Source organism: Staurois parvus, unplaced genomic scaffold, assembly GCF_062004578.1.
Source record: "Staurois parvus isolate SC_StPar_1 unplaced genomic scaffold, SC_StPar_1.0 ptg000244l, whole genome shotgun sequence".
Lineage (NCBI taxonomy): Eukaryota > Metazoa > Chordata > Amphibia > Anura > Ranidae > Staurois > Staurois parvus.
This window is the reverse complement of record NW_028318040.1, coordinates 2,350,760-2,369,920: the sequence shown is the minus strand read 5'-3', so window position 1 is coordinate 2,369,920 and position 19,161 is coordinate 2,350,760. Positions and strand designations below refer to the sequence as shown.

Genomic DNA, 19,161 nt, shown 5'->3' with positions numbered 1-19,161 from the left:
CAAAGTCCCAAAATCGTTTTCAGTGTCTGATGACGAATTTCCCCACGAATCATTATCACTCAATTCTGCAAGTGGTTCTGATTTACTATCGCTGTTCTAAAACCGCTTTTGACGTAAAGGGACGCTTTTTGGACACCATGGACTTTGCTAAGTTTCCAGGCAGAAAGAACATTCAAAATGCAGGCAGGGCACAGGACAAAGCAGTAGGGACAAAATGTATGTGAAATGCATTGAAATAGCAATGACAGCAAAAATGACATTTTTAAAAAAATTTAAATTTTCCGCCGGTTCCGGCGCCCGTACGTCCCGACGTCACAGGGACCGGAACACAGGAGCCGGATGCCAGCATCGGCCGGAGGAGATGGCCGGGGACGCTGGAGGGGATAGATCGTGGGAGCGAAGGACAAGGTAAATGCTGCAGGGACCCCCAGAGAACGCCGCATGGTAAGCCCGAGTGTAGCTCGGGGTTACCGCTCTTGGTATAGAAATTTTACCCCGAGCTACACTCGGGAATACCGCTAAGGAGGTTAAGAGAGTGAAAAAAAACCAACGGTGTATAAAATAAATAAATAAATATTTTAAAAAAGAAAGAAAAAATACCAAGCTCAAGGTTTGATCTAGGTCAGTGCCAGGGTTAGTGTTTGGGTCAAGTAAAGGTCAAAGGTCAAGGTCAGGGTCAAAGGTCAGGGTCAGTATATTTTGGACAGGATTTTTTTTTTTTGTAATTAGTATCAGTATCAGTCAGTGTCAGTGTGTTTTAGGTAGGACAAAAAAATAAAAAATTGCAAAATGTGTGCTATTGTTTCTGGGCTGTACTACAGGTACAAACAATAAATAACATACACATATATGGCATTGCTGTGATCACCAGGAGCAGGAAAATGTATTTTCTTGGTGGTTGTTCTTTGGTGGTAGGTTATGGTAGTAACACAAAATATACAGCTAAATTTTACATTTTTACTGTTTTGAGCCACTTATTCTTTGATAATAAAAACAAATCAGGTGATATCCAGTACCATTCACCATCAAACAAAAGCCCAATTTTTCCTGAAAAAAAAAGATATAATTCACCTGGATGTAAAAGCAGTTGTGATGATATGTATGGATTTACTAACTCATGTTAAAGTTGCAAAATAGTGCTTAGGCATTAGGATTTGTTTTACCCTTAGGCGTGAAGAGGTTAACAATCCTTAATTGTGGGGGCTGCATTGCTTTTCTTTTTTTTCTCTTTTCTTTCTTTCTACTTAGTGATCCGTGATCCAGCCAGCTCCGATCTATGGGCAGAGCCTCGGCATCATCATGTGCAGTACAAGGCTTGCAGTGCAGAGGGCCCCACTGCAAGGGGGGAGTTGGGCTTTAAGTTTAGCTTAAAGCAGGGGTGTCAAACTGGCTGTCCTCCAGCTGTTGCAAAACTACAAGTCCCATCATGCCTCTGCCTTTGGGAGTCATGCTTGTAACTGTCAATCTTGAAATGCCTCATGAGATTTGTATAAGAAACGTGATTCTTGTGAGCTACTATTGTGTATCTTATGAAAGATATATATTTTTCATACATTCACTCAAAATATATATATCGGTTGGTTAATAAAATTCCACCAAAATGTGAAATTAGGTGAACTAAGTAAAGTATATACAAAAATATAATGAATAAACTGGTGTGTAAAATATTTAAATAAATGAGTGGGTCGCCTACACTATACACATACTCATACAAGTGTGTCACTATAAATGAATCAAAAAGAAGGTGTCTCGCTCCACTAACAATAAAAAACATGTTAAATATATAAACATACACAAATAAGAATGATCGAAAAGATATATATATATATATATGTATATATATAAATAAATTAATAAAAATTTTATAAAATAAAGTGAATGAGTCCAACAATAATTCAGCAGCATGATGTTGCAATCATACTGATGCTGCGTGCGTATCTTTGAATAATTTGTGACTTTGATGTGTCTTTAACTGGTGTAATAAAAATAAGTATAAGGGGGAGGGGCTCTGACGTCACGACACTTAAAGGCAACTACACAGCAAGTATGTTGGAGTGTGGCAAACATATTGAGGATCCTTATATTTTTGTAAAAAAAAGCGATTTTAATTCATATTTCATGTGAGTGCACTACATTTGTTTAATAAATATTTTAAAAAGAAGATAAGGCACTATATTCTATTTATTAAGTTACATGGCACTTATGCATATGGAGAAAAAAATCTGAAGGGAGTGAAGAGACCCCCTAGTAGTGGGAAGAGGGATAACTCCATCCATCCATCCGCTACCAGGAAATAGGTCTCTGGGAAGTGGCGAGAACCCCTGCTGGGAAAAGGGAAACACTCCACTCATCCATCCATTAGTCCGGGAAACAGGGATACATTCATGTACTCATCTTTGAGTCCAAATAAAGGGACACAAGCTTTTATTGACTTCCTGTAATGGCTTAGCCATATACGTCAGGTGAGAGCAGAACTGGTGAAGGAACACATAAGTTAATGATTGGTGGACTATACGCTACTTATTTTTATTACACCATTTAAAGACACATCAAAGTCACAGATTATTCAAAGATACGCACGCAGCATCAGTATGATTGCAACATCATGCTGCTGAATTAATGTTGGACTCACTCACTTTATATTGTTGAATTGACTCACTTTATTTTATTAATTTTGTATTAATTAATTAATTAATTTATTATATATATATATATATATATATATTTTTTTTTTCAATCATTCTTATTTGTGCATGTTTATAAATTTCACATTTTATTTATTGTTAGTGGAGCACGACACCTTGTTTTTGATTTTTGCTTCACTCATGGGATTTGTAGTTTCGAAACAAGTCCATAACCTGAAACTAAAAATATACATTCTTTGAAAAATATAAAATTACATTAATCTTCTCCTTGTTTTATGTGATGTAAACATAAGAGCACAAAATTAATTTTGTGGTTTTTTTATTCAAATGTATGTAAAAATGATTGCATGGAACAACCAACAAATTCATCTTTGGAAGTTAAAACACACCTGATGTTTAGAAAGGCTGAATTCTGTCCAGCAGGCCAGTGCTAACTGCTCAAGCATTCATTCTCTACTCTTTGAAGCCCAGTAGTTTTGAACAGATGTCTCAATGGACTCAGTGATCTGGTGCATGTGGAAAGTGCACCATAAATTCTGAATGAGCCACATAATATAGGATTACTCATGTTAAGCTAGAGCTTTCCTGTTTATGTGAGCTGAAAGGAAAAGGAAGAAAGGAAGAGGATGCAACTCATAAAATAATATATTTCACTTAACGCTCATCGTCTTCCCTATACATAGAGTCAGTCGCCATGTAGGCTAAAGTTGTGCAAGCTGTGTTTTAACTATTGCGTTTGCCATTATGCATAAAGTGGTTTATAGAGTATTTCATCATTTTTTTTTAGTAAATGCATATGCTTCCTCTTCCAAAATAATGGCACAACACATAATTCCTCACAACACAATGACAACACAGATAACAGGTGTTCTTTCTCTTTTTTGTACAATAGATTAAAAATCAAAGAAGATTAGGAAAAGTATTACAGCACTAGCCCGTACCACATAAATAAAGGTACTTCAACAATTGAGCTGTAAATGATCAAAGTAGTTCTTTACAATAGGAGTATAGATCACAATCTAGTTAAAAATCTTAATAGAAATAGGACATTTTTGGGCAGATCATTCTTCTATATTAAATGAGCAGCGGTAAGGAGGCATCATGTACCATACTCAGTGGAACACAATGCTGTCTCACGAAGCAAAACACCTGTTTGCTTCAACTGTGATGGAAACCATTCTGTGACAGGTGTTGCATTCAAGATCCAGGGCAATGACTCAATGAACAGGTTTAATTTCAACATTCCAGATCTAGTTTAAGTCACATTTACAGGAAATGCTTGCTTGCATCACTTCTGTTTTGCTTTGTGACTTAAAGTGGAGCTCCACCAAAAAGGGGAACTTCCACTTTAAGCCTTTGTCCCCCGCTCCCCAATAAGGTTGGCACCTTTGGGGAGTGGATACCCGAATTTGACAGGTACTCGCTCCCACTGAGATTGTCTAGGCGGAAGTTGTTATTTACAAATCAACAAAACTATTTGTTTTTCATTTGGTGCATTTTATAAATGCAACAATAAATAAAACTAATGAATGCAATGAATAAAAACATTAAAAAGTTTGCATCTGAACAGTGAAAAGAATTGTAGAAAAATCAGCAAAATTAACTCTCTTAAAAAGCGAGAAGGAAGATGTTAATTAGAACAAATAAGGGGGTTAATGAGGGGTTAAATAGAAATCAACTTTATATTTTTAAACCTGTAGGTTTGATGCAACTAATTAACAAAATCATTACATTGTTGCTATCAGTAAGTGGTGTAACAAGCTGTTCATTCATAACTAAAGCCGGATATGCTGTCAGTGTCTTTTTATACTGATTAGAACCTTGGATGTTAAAAAGAAAACAGTGGTTCCCACCAGCTGGGGAGGATATTTTAGGCCAGGGGTGATCAACATGTAGCCCTCTAATGTGGCCCTTGACCTCAAACCAGGAAAGTGCACGCCCGGGATCAGCAACCCATTGATTACAATCTGGGCTTGCCAACCTGCCGTCCCAGAGTATTAGACGAGGAATCAAGTGGCCAAGGAGGGAGCAGGAGCCACATAAACGGATGCCTCTGTAGTGCCAGCTCCTGCCCCAGGCAGATTGATACCAAATCCACTTCACTTGGGGCCTTTCTAGCAGCCTGGAGACAAAGAGTGATGCCAGCAAAAGCTGGAAGAGGAAAAGGAGGCCAGTGTACAGGGTGTCCCTACAGTTTGGACACATAGGAACTATCACATATGTGTATATATAATATATATATATATATATATATATCACTCATCAGACCTTAACACCCTTGGCTTCTCTTTTGGGGCTATGCTAAAGGAAAAGGTGTACACAATGAAAATCACAGATATGAATCACCAGGAGGAATGAATGTGCTCAAATTGACAGCAATGTGGAGTTACTACACCAGGTTCATGAGAATCTTGCAAAGCGCATGGAACTTTGCATTACAAATGGTGTTGATCACATTGAAGATGTTATTGAATAATATTCCAATGAAAAAAAGTTGTTGAAAAATATATTGAAATGTATTGAAAATATGCATTTTGCAGACTTTTAATATTTTTTCAGACTTTAGGGACACCTTGAAGTATACAACACATACACTTTACTTTTGCAATTGGCATGTTGGCACCTATAAAAGGGTTAACAACTATTAGGCTGCTTTCACACTGATCCGCGGGTGCAGCACAGTGCCCCTGTGGCTTTCCTGCAGGTTAGCTGCACTGAGCCATAGACTTCTATTAAATCCTGCGGGTTTGGTGCAAGTTCTGAAAGCGCGCATAAACTCCTGAATGCAGGAGTTTTGGTGCGCTATCAGAAAGTATACCAAACCCCCAAGAATGCCGCAGGTGGATCACTGTGAAAGCAGCCTTATATGGGGCTCAGGACAGTATGGGCTCCTTTACATTTGCAGTTTGGGGGGTAGGGGTAAAACCCCATAGTTAAGATGTGTTTTTACCACACACCCCCAACCAGGAAGTATTTTGTACACCCTGTTGGTTCAACTAGAGTCCTGCAGATCCTCAACTTGGTAATATAACTCTGGACACAGATGTATTAAAACTGCCATACTAGCATTGAGAAAGTGACTAAATTGTTTTTAAATACAAATTGGAGTTTTCCTTATGTTGGCAATAGATATGATTACACTGACAGCAGTACCTAATCTATTATCTCAATGTCTATTTTCATTTATCTGTTTACAGGTGAATTGTTTCTTGAGATTAAATGCCCATTAGAAGATGTCTATAAAATCTACTGTTACCATCATGATGAAGCACATACGTTGCTGGAATCCTATGAGAAAGATCAGGAGCTCAAGGAGTACATGAAGCAGTGTACACAGTCACTGAAGTAAGATATTTTATATTTTATTCTAAGGGGCTGATTATAAAATTAGTGGTATGCCTTAATAGTGGTCATACCACTGCTTTAAAATGGAAAAAAAATCTGCGTTTTTCAAAGTTAACATTTGCTGAAAAGAATATTGTTACATTTTGCAAGTCCTATAACTTACAGCTTGATTATACTGCCTGTATGCACAGTTCCTATATTTCCTAAGTGCCCTGGTACCTTCCAAATTACTCTATTATTCAGTTGGTGATCTAACCTTGCATGAGCACAATGTGGCCCTCTCCTTCCGGTTTTTCATTTTTTCTATTGGCCCCTAGGTGTGATAGGTCACTTCATGAGAACGGGAAGGCTATAAGGACAGGCAAGGGTGATTTAGACTTGGTTCACATATATGCATTTTGCATCTGATGCTTTCTCCGATGCTTTTTGCAATTTGCTTTGCATTTTTCTACATGCGGTTTTGATGCATTTTTAACGCATTTTGCGTTTTGTTCAGCTCTTTTATTTTTTTTGTTCAAGTGGAATTTTTTTTTTGTTGCTGGGCTGAATAAAAATGCAAAACACAAAATGCGGCAAAAATGCACTACCATGCATTTTTGCAGCTTCTCAATTGAACTTTGTTGTAGCAAAAACTCAGCTTTTTGCTTTTAAAGAAGTCCCTGACCCTTTCCAAAAACACAGCAGCTCAAAAAAGCATATATGTGAACATGTTCCATAGAAAACCATGTCAAATGGACTGTAGTGAGTTTCTGCAAAAAGTACTAAAAAACGCATTGGTGTGAACGGAGCCTTAGGGAGTATCTGAGCGTATTGGAAAATAAGATGTGCATGTTGACTCCTGGAGCTGTCTGCAGAGTAATCCTTGTTTTAAGGTATAGAAAGCCCATGGGCATGCAATAAATCTATGTCTCTACAGCGGGATTAAATCAATCAGATGTTCTTAACACTGCTTCGAGCCTGGAAACTGCTTACAATTATATACACCATCCCTAGAGAACATTTATTATGACATCGTTACATTAAACTAGACACAGGCAGAACTGGTGAAAATGTGTTATTTCCCTAATAATTTTCAAGGATAGCATTTGAGAGAATGGCTTCGCCCACCTAAAATAGGAAGCATGAGACTCACATCAAACACATTCACCTTTGCAGAAGTACTTATTTTTTGCAGCCTTCATGCTATTTGCAGGGACCCCACTCAGTCCAGGCAGAGAACACAGGACAGTGAACCTGGATTTCTGTAACAGGTAGTTAGGAGCATTTCACTAGAGAAAGTTTTATTGTCCTTATTTTAAAGTTAGGAGAATTTCACCTTATTTTAGAGGTTTTTTTTCTGAGGCCTCCTTCCTCCATTCTGGAGGTGGGGGCGACTATCCCCATGAACTTATAATACTAATTATGCCCCCTTTCTGAGCTTAACTAAGTAAAAAGTGGTGATGCCTCAGTCCATTTGTGGCCTGTGGAGCCCAGCTTACACATCCCCAGGGAGCAAGTAGTGCTTTAGTAAGAAGGTTTCCCTTTCTTTTCCAAAGAAAGCCCAGTTTGCTGGAGACATACCGCACCATTCTGCCCCACAGCGTCTGAGAAGTATTCCTTAAAGCGAGAGAGGTTTCCTGGGTTAGAAAGCCTTAGTCATTCCAGGACAGCCACAACTTTGTGGCAGAAGACATCAGTGGCATATAGGCACAAGCACAGTTCCGACCTACAGGGGCAAGTGCACTTGCAGACGTAGTCACTTTTGCCCAGCTCACAGGGTCTTTGGCTCACAGACGCCAAGGGGGAGTAGAGGGTTATGGGGTAGAGCTGCGGAGGATGTGCTCCTCCTCTTAAGGAAACAGTTGGGAGGTGTCCAGCTTTCAGCATATACTAAGACACTGCACCAGGGCCCAAAGATCTCACATCTGCTCAGGTGGACTTCCCTGTCAGTGGCTTCAGGAAAAGTGAAAGTGTATTTTTTTCTATGTACCTTCATCACCTTATGTTGGTATCCAGGGTCAGGGTCTAGTAGCTTTCTCATGTACTTCATTGGCTATGATGTTCCCTCTCTCCTCTTGAGATATTTTTCTCTGTTTTTTGGCAACGGCAGGAAGATGGTTGTTCTGATCCTGTTTACAGAATAAGACCCAGACAAATAGAAATCCTACTGACCCCTACCCTGATAAATCCAAGAGTAAAAAATGCAGATGTTCAAGCACCAAATTATCAGCTTCCTGGAACAAACCATTGTGCCAACTATGTATTGATTAATTTATGGTAAAGGAATCCACAGGTCTTTTTGAAGGATTTATTGATTCTATGAGAAGATAGATTTCCTCCACCTTCCTGTCATTCAAGATATTGTTACAAGATTTTTGCAGTCCACATCATCCTCTGCAGGTCTATCCAATCCCTTTGTATCTTTGTGTATTGGTGACAGTTGCAGCATCTTAGAGGTTTCCAAAAATATGCTGGATTCCTCTAACAAAAGGGAATGAGTCTTCTCCTGATGAAGTATCAAAGCCTAAAGCACAAAAATACCTACTGCCCTCCTAAAAGCAAACTTGCTACTTGAGAAGATCATGAGCAGCTATCTTTCTATGATAAAATGTAAAGCGGATAGCAGGAAGAGAAGTCCCACTCTTTCCATATTTATGAAGCACTAAAATAGCATAATAAAATTAAATGAAAGGAACCTGAACAAATCCTGGAGTGGTTCCCAGCCTTGTCCAAAGCAACAAAGTACATTGTGGATGCTTCTTCAGTAGTAATGAGCAGGGTCACTGCTCTAGTCAATTTTGCAAGATGAAACTTATGGCTAAAATCTAAAGACAGGGGGCCATACATCTAAATCAAAGTTATGTAGCATTATCTTCTCTTTGATAGCAAGTTAGAAACAGTGCAGGATAGGTCAACAGATAAGAAAAAAACATTTCCCAAAAAGAAAAAGACAAGAAGATAAGAAACCCTTTCAAAACCCTAGGTTTTAAAATAGGAAGAGGAACAAAAATTAGGCTGCAAAGAAACATCCGGAAAAATTAGGTCTCTTATTCAATCCTCTTGAATACTCCTCTAGATCGCAATGACACACTTCTAACAGTGGGAGGAAGGTTGGAGGACTTTCTTCCTTAATTGGAACAAACCAAAAAGCCATATATCCTAAACATCATCCATTCAGCATACTAGATGGAATTCTCCACTTCTCCCTCAGAAAGATTTTAATCACTTCCCTTCCAAGAGACAAAGCAAAGGCAGCTGCCTTTCCTCCATCCTTCAGGACCTAGATCTTCAAAAAGTAGTTTGAACTACTCAGTTCAAAGAACTACTCACTACTCAGAACAAAGGCAGGGATTCTTTACCCACATTTTTCTAAGGCTGAAACCTTTGGGGAAATATCAGGTGATCATTAATCTAAAACCCCTGATTAAATCAGTAAGGAACACAAAGTTCAGGATGAAGTCCATTTTTTCACTAGGGAAGCTGTTGAAAAGGGATGGATTAATGCAGATCATAGATCTAATCTATATTTCTGAGGTTTCCCGAGAAATCCACACAGAGATTACTACGGTTTGTTGTGAGAGTATTGCAGGGTACAAAACACTGACAGTTTGCTGATTTAATCCTTCCAAAAGAAAATGGGATATCCTTTGTCCCTATACATGGATGATCCCTGTTATTTTCCAAACCTAAATCTCAGCTGGTAACATTTGAAGGAGGTTCTCTGTCATCTAAAGGTGGGGATGGATCAACATTTTTGAGTATGGTAGGCTGGGTCACTGATGGCTTCTTTTTTTTGGAGAAAGCAGTGGCAGGTTTTCTCTGTCATAGTTACAGTACTAGGTCTGTAAACACCTACCTTGGGGTGTCCCCAATCCGCCTGTTTTATTTGGCAAAATGTAAAATAAATATAAAATCAAGCCAAGAATACTCTATTTTTTGAGGCCTAGTGAGAACAGGGCTAATACAGGTCAAAGAAAGAGAGAGAGAGAGAGAGAGAGAGAGATAGAGAGAGAGAGAGAGAGTGAATTACATTGTACAGCCCCGAGTAAAAGCAAATAAAAATCAAGTAGAGAGAGCTCTACCTATTGGCCAAAACACATGTACTGTATAGAGGTATCTAAAGAGGTATCTCAACAACAGAGTCTAGACCAGATAAAAAAAATATGATGTCACACAATATAACGTCCAGAATTACTGGTACATGAAAAATGTATAAAAGGCACAAATTACTACACTATATTTATACATTTTATAGCATCATTGTGTACCGTTAGCTACATTAAAACACATTTCATTATTTTTTAATAAATTCATATTGCTGTTTTCTTTATGCCTGCCTGGAGCTCTGGTTTAAATCTTGTACTGGCTTCCATATCATTATGGATTGCACAGAGTAAGTCATTGATGAATGCCATGCATTATGAAGGATATAGGCAGAAACCAAATATGATTCACTTTGTTCATAATCAGTCATACACTAATGAGCAGATACTTTAATATGGTGCCTAAATACCATTTAATTTAAAATGTGAAATAATTGACTTATTTCCGTGCTTGAGGAGGATTAAATTATGACCGCTGCTTCAAAGTCTGCAGAATATTTATATTTAAGCAAGGACAATACACAGACACCTTGATCTGGTTTGATGTACATCCACATTGTATTTGTCTGCAGAACACATTGATCAGCAGCCTGCACGGGTCCTTCCCAAAGCAAACAAGCTGCTAATTTCAACCACATCACAGGGAAGGCTCAGGCTTCTCCCTTCCGTTTAAACTGCCTTTTCTCTTTTGAGAGTAGAAAAAGTGCCTCTGTCTGACACCACTGCCTGGATGGCATTGAAATCAAAGAATGTGAAAAAGCTAATTATATTGAATTGCAGGCTCTGAGTAAAATGTTAAATGGAAGCTAAAATGATTATTCATGATAGAATGTGGGCTTTTATGTGACAATGAATGAGATGGGCAAAAAGGGGTTTACCGGGATGAGCTACAGAATGATTCTTTCTATTCAGACTTCACAAAACAATGTTATAGTATTATTGTTTAAATGAGAAGTGAAAAAAATGTAGATTTCCGTTCCATGTAAATATATACAGATTTTTTTTAGACAGCTCTCCATTCACCTTGGTGTTTTTGATGAGCAATTTAGTTGAAACAATTCATACAGTAGGTCTAGAATGGCTAAGTGGTTAGCACTTCTGCTTAGCAGTATTCAGGTTGTTGGTTTGACTCCCAACCATGGCACTACCTGCATGGAGTGTGCATGTTCTCCCTGTACCTGTGTGGGTTGACTCAGGGTACTCTGGTTTCCTCCCATACTCCAAATACATGCTGGTAGGGTAATTGGTTCCTGTCTAAATTGTTCCTAGTATGTGTGTTAAGGACCTTAGATTGTAAGCTCCTTGAGGGTTAGGGACTGATGTGACTGTACAGTATACTGTATGTAAAGCACTGTGTAAAAATTGATGGTGCTATATAAGTACCTGAAATAAATAAATAGAATGCATGTGGATTTCTCAGTCAATAGGAGTGCCTAGCACCAATAAACCTCGATAATGAAGCAAGAAATCCACGAAGAGGCTAATAAGTGGGATCTTTCTTTTTCAGACAGCTGTCCATTCACCTTGGTGTTTTTGATGTGCAATTTGGTTGAAACAATTTATACAGTAGGTCTAGAATGGCTAACTGGTTAGCACTTATGCTTAGCAGCACTAGAGTCGTTGGTTTGAATCCCAACCATGGCACTACCTGCATAGAGTTTGCATGTTCTCCCTGTACTTGTATGGGTTTAGTCAGGGTACTCTGGTTTCCTCCCATACTCCAAAGACATGCTGGTAGGTCAATTGGTTCCTATCTAAATTGGCCCTAGTATTTGTGTTGGGGACCTTAGATTGTAAGCTCCTTGAAGGTTAGGGACTGATGTGAATGTACAATATACTGTATGTAAAGCACTGTGTAAACATTTATGGTGCTATATAAGTACCTGTAATGAATAAATAGAATGCATGTGAATTTCTCAGTCAATAGGAGTGTCTAGCACCAATAGACCTCAATAATGGAGCAAGAAATCCATGAAGAGACCAATAGGTTGGATCTTGGCCAATATTGTAAGCAAGCAGTTCATCTGGGATTTTCGGGTTTTCCAACTGTGACATTATGGTGCCCTAAGAGTTTACCATCTGGCTTCTCTGTCTGATGGCTAGGCACGTGGACCTTAGAGGATAACTAAATCCAAGAACAAAAATGCAGTATGTTGCAGTGTTGCAGTGTACAGATGTGGTGGCTGTATTCCTTTTCTTGTTTAATGCTAAGAACAGTTTCAGCAAATACAGAAAATACCTGTTGATCTTGACAGAAATACGGTGGCTTTGTCACTTCCTGTGAGCTGCACAGAAGAATATCTTCCTTCCTTTCTATCTGATGTAAAAAAAAAACAGTTACCCTGCCCACCTTGTAATGCAGATGAAGGGATACAGAAATGTTTGAAGTCCATATCAGGAGAGCAGAATAGGGTGACAACCATGGCTCCCTCCATACATACAGTAGCCAACCTAAGGACAGGAAAGTGTTATTTGTAGGATTACCAGGCGAATATAAAACAAAAGAAGCTTGAAAAAATAAAATAAATGCCGCCACCTCTCCAACCACAAGTAGTCTGCAAAGTAATACTTTTTTGGTTTTGGGTTTAGATACACTTTAAGCAGACTTGACCTAAACTACCTGAAATTCAAACGATCCACAGACAGCAACAATATTATGAATTCAAATATCGACATGTAGCACAATTATCCACAATTTATCAAATAGGCGCTAGTACAATCAGACATCTGAAAGTGCTAAAACTTCATTCCTATAAAAACAAAATCAGATATATAAAAGTGCTAAAAAGTGCTTTAAAAATTTCCATGTGCATTAAAATATATTTTTTTAAAAATACAACTGAAGTCCAATGACAAATCCACAACCATCCTAGTATTGTTAAAATAAATGAACAAAAATTAACTTTTTTCTGACCAGAGAGGTGAATATTGACTTTGCTGGAGATGAGTGCTTGTATCGGAACAGTTCTTACATTAAGAGTGACATATTCGTTTGAGTTTTATTTTATTTTCCTTTTGAATTGTGGTGAGTACTTGAGTGCTCTTGGAGGTCACGTGGTGAAAGAAAATGTTTTAGAACTTTTTCTACACTTTAGAATTTTTTCACTACTGTATTTTCACAATATATATTTTATTACACATGGGATTTTTTTTAAATATATTTACAGTAAATATATTTTTTTTCAGGTATAGACTTATAACACTTTCATATGTCTGTTTTTTTTAATATAAAAATGGACTTTTAGTACTTTCAGATGTCTGATTGTTTAGCACTTATTTGATACAATGTGGATAATTTTGCTACATGTCGATATTTGAGTTCATATTATTGTTGCTGTCTCTGGATCATTTGAATTTCAGGTAGTTTAGGTCACAACATTTGAATTTTTACTTTGTACACATTGTGGAGCGCAGTTATATTTTTAGTTTATTTATTGTGAACCCTTTTGATTCTCTAATAACTGCAGCTCATACTCATATTGACATTTCCAGTTTGTGCAGATCCCTAGTTTTATCAATTTAAGCAGACTTGGCTACACACAGGTATGGTCATAATAGAACTTCTGGAGATTCCGCAACATAGGCAAATTCCTGACAGTTTGATAAGCATAAGTACTGACAGATGTAGAAATTATTTTTACTCTTTAAAAGGGCCCGTTTCTCTTTTCCGTAAGCAGCAATGAATCTAAGGATCATTTTATGCTGTTTGTTTATGCATTATTGATTTCTTGTTTAAACAAGTAACTTGAGAAGGAAAGCTTCACTTTTATCATAGTTATAAAGTTTTTGGCAGCCTACATTAACAGTAATATTTTAAAGCCCAACTCCAGACAAAACAAAAAGTCTACCATTGCCGTGTGCCACATGCACTGCAAGGGTTAAATGCTAGTTAAGTCTAGTGGTGCACAGTCCATCCAGTGGCACAATTGGACCCCTGGCTCTTACACCTACAATGAAGCGTTAATAGCCTTGCATAGTACCTGATGGAGGGACAGCCCATAGACCAGATCTTTGGGGGAAAGGACATTGTGGGAGCCTGCTAGAGTGGGGGGTGGGGTAAGTATTATTGCCTGTTTCTGGGCCCCCTAGGCATAAATAACATTTAACCCTCACAGTGCTGGGGGCACGCACTGCAGGGGTAGATTTTATGTAATTACCAGAGTTGGGATTGAAGAATACCTTAGTGGGTAGCAGGGGCGGACTGACAACTCATGGGCCCCCGGGCAATAGGGGATCATGGGGCCCCTGTGTCCTCGCCAACACTGAAAAAAGCCTATGAAAAAGGTACAAGGGGCATCTCATGGGGCCCCCTACTGACCCCGGGCCCTCGGGCAGTGCCCAAGTTTCCAAATGGTCAGTCCGCCCCTGGTGGGTGGTAGTACTAATGCGAGGGACGTTCAAGTCAAACCAGGACATTTAATTTAACAGGCAAAAAAAGGGATGCTAGTGTGGCAGTACTACACGCAGTAGTAAGTAGCAAGTGTTGTCCTGTTATTGATAGGCAGCACACATGGCGCAGGCCAGTCCAGAGACTGTTCATCAAGATGGCAGACAACAGTGTTAGTGCGTGCAAGGAACAGCATGTGGTGATGAAGTTTCTTGAGAACGAAGGCGCAAAACCTGAAGATATCTACAGAAGACTTCAAGCACAGTACGGTGATGAGACGCTCAGCCGCAGTAAGACATTTGAATGGTGTAAACGTTTCAAAGATGGTCATACGTCTATCAGTGATGATTCCAGCCATGGTGGTTCCCAGCCCACAGCAGCCATTCCTGTGAACATTCAGCACATGGAAAGCCTGATCCTGGATAATTGACGCATAACCCATCGTAAAACTGCACAAGAGACAAATGTTTCTGTGGGAACGGTGAACACAATGATGACAAAGTAAAGCAGGCTGTCTAAGATGGTTCAGGCATATTGACAAATCTGTCTTTGCCAAAGCTTTCCAAGCATACATTTATATATGTAGCAGGGGAGTATGTGGAAAAATAAATGCAGTTTCCCCTCCTTGAAATTTGTTCTTTTATTATATAAACTCAAAAATCCTGATGTGACTTGAACGCCCCTTGTAGAAACCTGAATTTTGGGAAGAAAATTAAAAAAACACCAATTTGGTTTGTTCCTTCTATTTTCTTGCACAGAGACACTCAAGGAAGGAGAGGAAGGGGAATCAGAATAGGAGAGGAAGGGCCAACCAGATGTACTGCATGCAAATATGCTGCCAAAAGAAGAGAAATGACCTGCTGTTCCTTCACTGTCCAATTACAAGTGGGGGGGGGGGGGGGGGGGCAGAAGGTGACCAGGCAGTACTGCAGAAGTTCAGAAAAGGAAAGTCAGGTCACCATCATTGCTGTGATGTCTGGCAGAGCTGTGTAAATGTCAGGACTGGCTGGGCAAATACAAATCCTATGGCCTTTGAGTTAAGCTGTTATCTGTTATCTTTAGTTCCACTCTAAAACTCTTTTTTGAGGCAACAGACAATATAAGAAGCTGTAAGCCCTTTCCGGTCTTGGAACATTTCCCTGATAAACAACAAGATATATTCAGTACCTAGTTAGGTGTTTATTAGTCAGTTGTCCTAAGGTAAGACATTTTTGCCTGGTTCAACTTTACCTCTATGTCTGAATTTAAGTTTGGGGTCCATTTTATGGCACTGTATTATACTGTACCTTTTCTGAATACATTATTTGTCTTATTAATTCTTTCATTTCCTTGAAAAAAAAAAGTTTAAAATGTTTAACCAAAAACGTTGCAATGCCATTTCCTCTTCATTTACAATGCTCTCTCTTTCTGTTTCTTTCATAGGAAAATCTATGAGGAGCAGTAAGTATTATTTCTTTATCTTTGTTATTATGGGGTATGAAGTTGGTGTCTCAGACAGCAATGTTGGGAACAGGTCAGTTTACTAGAGCTGATAGACTTTGGTAAATGCTGAAGGAACCCCACTGGTGTCTGTGTACTTGGGACTCTGGGTGATGAGGTCTTACTGTTGTTCCACTTTGGAGTCTCACTCTACTATCTGTAAAGCTGCCATATATTAGTAGAAATTAATTTTTAGAACCTTTTTTTGATTTTCTAATCGTTAGTGTGAGTCAAATCATTTATGACCACAGTGACAAGAAAATTCGAAGGAGCAGGGTAAAAAAATTTTATGAAATGAACAAATTTATATCAGTGAATGTGGTTTTTATTTGGGAAATTCCATTTATTCCAAAATCACTTCTTGAAAGGAGTGCTTTCAAATGACATTTGTCAGGTCTCTGATGGCATTATGGAATATATTGACAGCAATGGAAACCAAAGCCTAGTGATTCAACCATCCAGAACCTACTAAAAACTGAAATGATCAGTTACAGGGGCTGATCTGTTAAAGTGTATATTCAGGAAAAACTTACAATTTAAGGGGTCTAGTTATAAAACATTCATTGCAAAAATGTCAGAAGCAATAATGTAAGTTGATTGAAATGTCCTGTAATTTTTCTAAGAGGTTACTGACTGTGTTGTCAGCTCCATCTAGTGGCCGTAAACCTTTCTGAAATACCTTAGTGTTACTAAACCCAGGACCCTGCATTTACTATATCTGGTCTCCCACAGTACACAGAACATGGAAATGCAATTATTTTAAGAAATATAAACTCCTAAATACCTTTTCTTATCAGCAGTCTTGTGATTTGTATCAGAGTCCGGACGAGCATTGGGTACTCTTATAGGAGTTTTCATTCTCCTCTAACTGTCCAATGAGGCTGCATAACCCCTGACACTCTGTCTGGACAGCACTGATTGGCCCCGTGAAGATCACATGCACCTTCCCGAAAAAAAACCTCTCTAATACACACCAAACAGAGCATGTACAGATTTGCCTATGCTGCTTTAACTATGGGAGATGGATGGGGACAGCAAAAGGGGAGAATCAGAGAAGACAGGATCAAACAGCCTTTTCACACAACGCAGAGGGTTAACCCCTTAGGTTCCACAGTGAGTCTAACAAGCATGTTTTACTGCATATACAGACTGATTTTACTGTTGTGGGTGTAGTAACACTTTAAAGTGGTAGTAAACTCCCAAGGGACACCTACCTACAGGTAAGATTATAATAAAGCTTACATGTAGGTACAGGGAATATCTCTTCAGTGTCCCTGCAGCCAGTGATGTAACTGGTTCATGCGCTCTGAAGGAACGGCATACCCGTGCCATTTCTTCAGAGCTCTGTGCTGTAGCCGAGACTCCCACGTGCATGCATGAGAACGACGTCATCGCGGCTCAGCCAATCAAACGGCCATATATAACATTTTGGCCACTATATGGAGCTGCCAATGGAGGCATTAAGCTCTTAGATATATTATGGAACATTTTATTCAACTTGCAGGAATGCTGCTGCTGCTGCTGACATTCATGCAGCAACTGTTTTATAAATAGACTCCTATGTAATAAATGAAAACTTCTAAATGCAGTGTACAGTAATACCTCATTCACGAACTTAATTTGTTCAACGACTTTGGTCGTGAACCGAATTGGTGGCGAACCGAGGCAAATTTTCTGATAGGGTTCAATGTAAATCAGGTTAATCCGTTCTGACCCCTACGAACGTGGTCGCGAACCGAATTTGGTCGCCGTCCAAATCAAATTTCCCATAAGGTTCAATGTAAATAAGGTTAAATCATTCTGAACTTTTTTTTTGTTTTTGAACCACAAAAATATGAAACAAAGTACAGTATAGTACAGTATGAGGAGAGCGAACACTAACCTTGCTTGAGGCAACTTCTGGCGTGGAGGACAGGAATGCAGGTGGGAGATGGTTATTGTTTGGAGGGAGAGTCCCCCTCCATAAGGAAATTGTGGAGATCTCCTTCAGGGGTTTCCTCTCTTCATTGTCTCTTAACTGCAGGCTCAGTTTTGGTGAAAAATCTGTCCAATGTCACTTGTCTTTTCCTGCGCTGCATAACCTTCTGGAAATGAGAGACCACGTTATCGTTCATCAGATTCAACACTCATTTGTTACAGTTATGTTGGGGTAGTGCTTCTGGTCACCTTCATTACTGCTCTGCACGTTCTGGTCACCTTCATTACCACTCTGCACATTCTGGTCACCTTCATTACCACTCTGCATGTTCTGGTCACCTTCGTTACCGCTCTGCATGTTCTGGTCACCTTCATTACCACTCTGTGCTTTCTTTTTAACAACATGCTTGCTCTGCACATTTTTGTCACCTTCATTACCGCTCTGCACATTCTGGTCACCTTCATTACCACTCTGCACATTCTTTTCACCTTCATTACTGCTCTGCACATTCTGGTCACCTTCATTACCGCTCTGCACATTCTGGTCACCTTTATTACCGCTCTGCACATTCTGGTCACCTTCATTACCACTCTGCACATTCTTGTCACCTTCATTACCGCTCTGCATGTTCTGGTCATCTTCATTACCGCTCTGCACATTCTGGTCATCTTCATTACCACTCTGCACGTTCTTGTCAACTTCATTACTGCTCTGCAAGTTCTGGTTACTTTCATTACTGCTCTGCACGTTCTGGTCACCTTCGTTACTGCTCTGCACGTTCTGGTCACCTTCATTACTGCTCTGCATGTTCCGGTCACCTTCATTACCGCTTTTCACGTTCTGGTCACCTTCATTACCGCTCTACATGTTCTGGTCACCTTAATTTCCATTCTGCACTTTCTTTTTAACAACATGCTTGCTCTGCACATTCTTATCGCCTTCATTACCACTCTGCACATTCTGGTCACCTTCATTACCACTCTGCATGTTCTCGTCACATTCATTACCGCTCTGCACATTCTGGTCACCTTCATTACTGCTCTGCACGTTCTGGTCACCTTGATTACCGCTCTGCACATTCTGGTCACCTTTATCACCGCTCTGCATGTTCTTGTCACCTTCATTACCGCTCTGCACATTCTGGTCACCTTCATTACCGTGCTGCACATTCTAGTCACCTTCATTACCACACTGCACGTTGTTGTCAACTTCATTACCGCTCTGCACGTTCTGGTTACCTTCATTAATGCTATGCACGTTCTGGTCACCTTCATTACTGCTCTGCACGTTCTTGTCACCTTCATT

The 19,161-nt window shown here is 39.3% G+C and overlaps 1 protein-coding gene across 1 annotated transcript in view; it reads left to right on the top strand.

The window, feature by feature from the left end:
• Nucleotides 1–19,161, top strand: part of ARHGEF38 (Rho guanine nucleotide exchange factor 38) — a 119,359-nt gene that overhangs the window by 56,972 nt on the left and 43,226 nt on the right. Inside the window, exons 4-5 of the mRNA XM_089680583.1 lie at nt 5,843–5,990; nt 15,882–15,899. Of these exons, the coding sequence (XP_089536709.1) occupies nt 5,843–5,990; nt 15,882–15,899 (166 nt within the window). The remainder of the gene's footprint in view (nt 1–5,842; nt 5,991–15,881; nt 15,900–19,161) is intronic.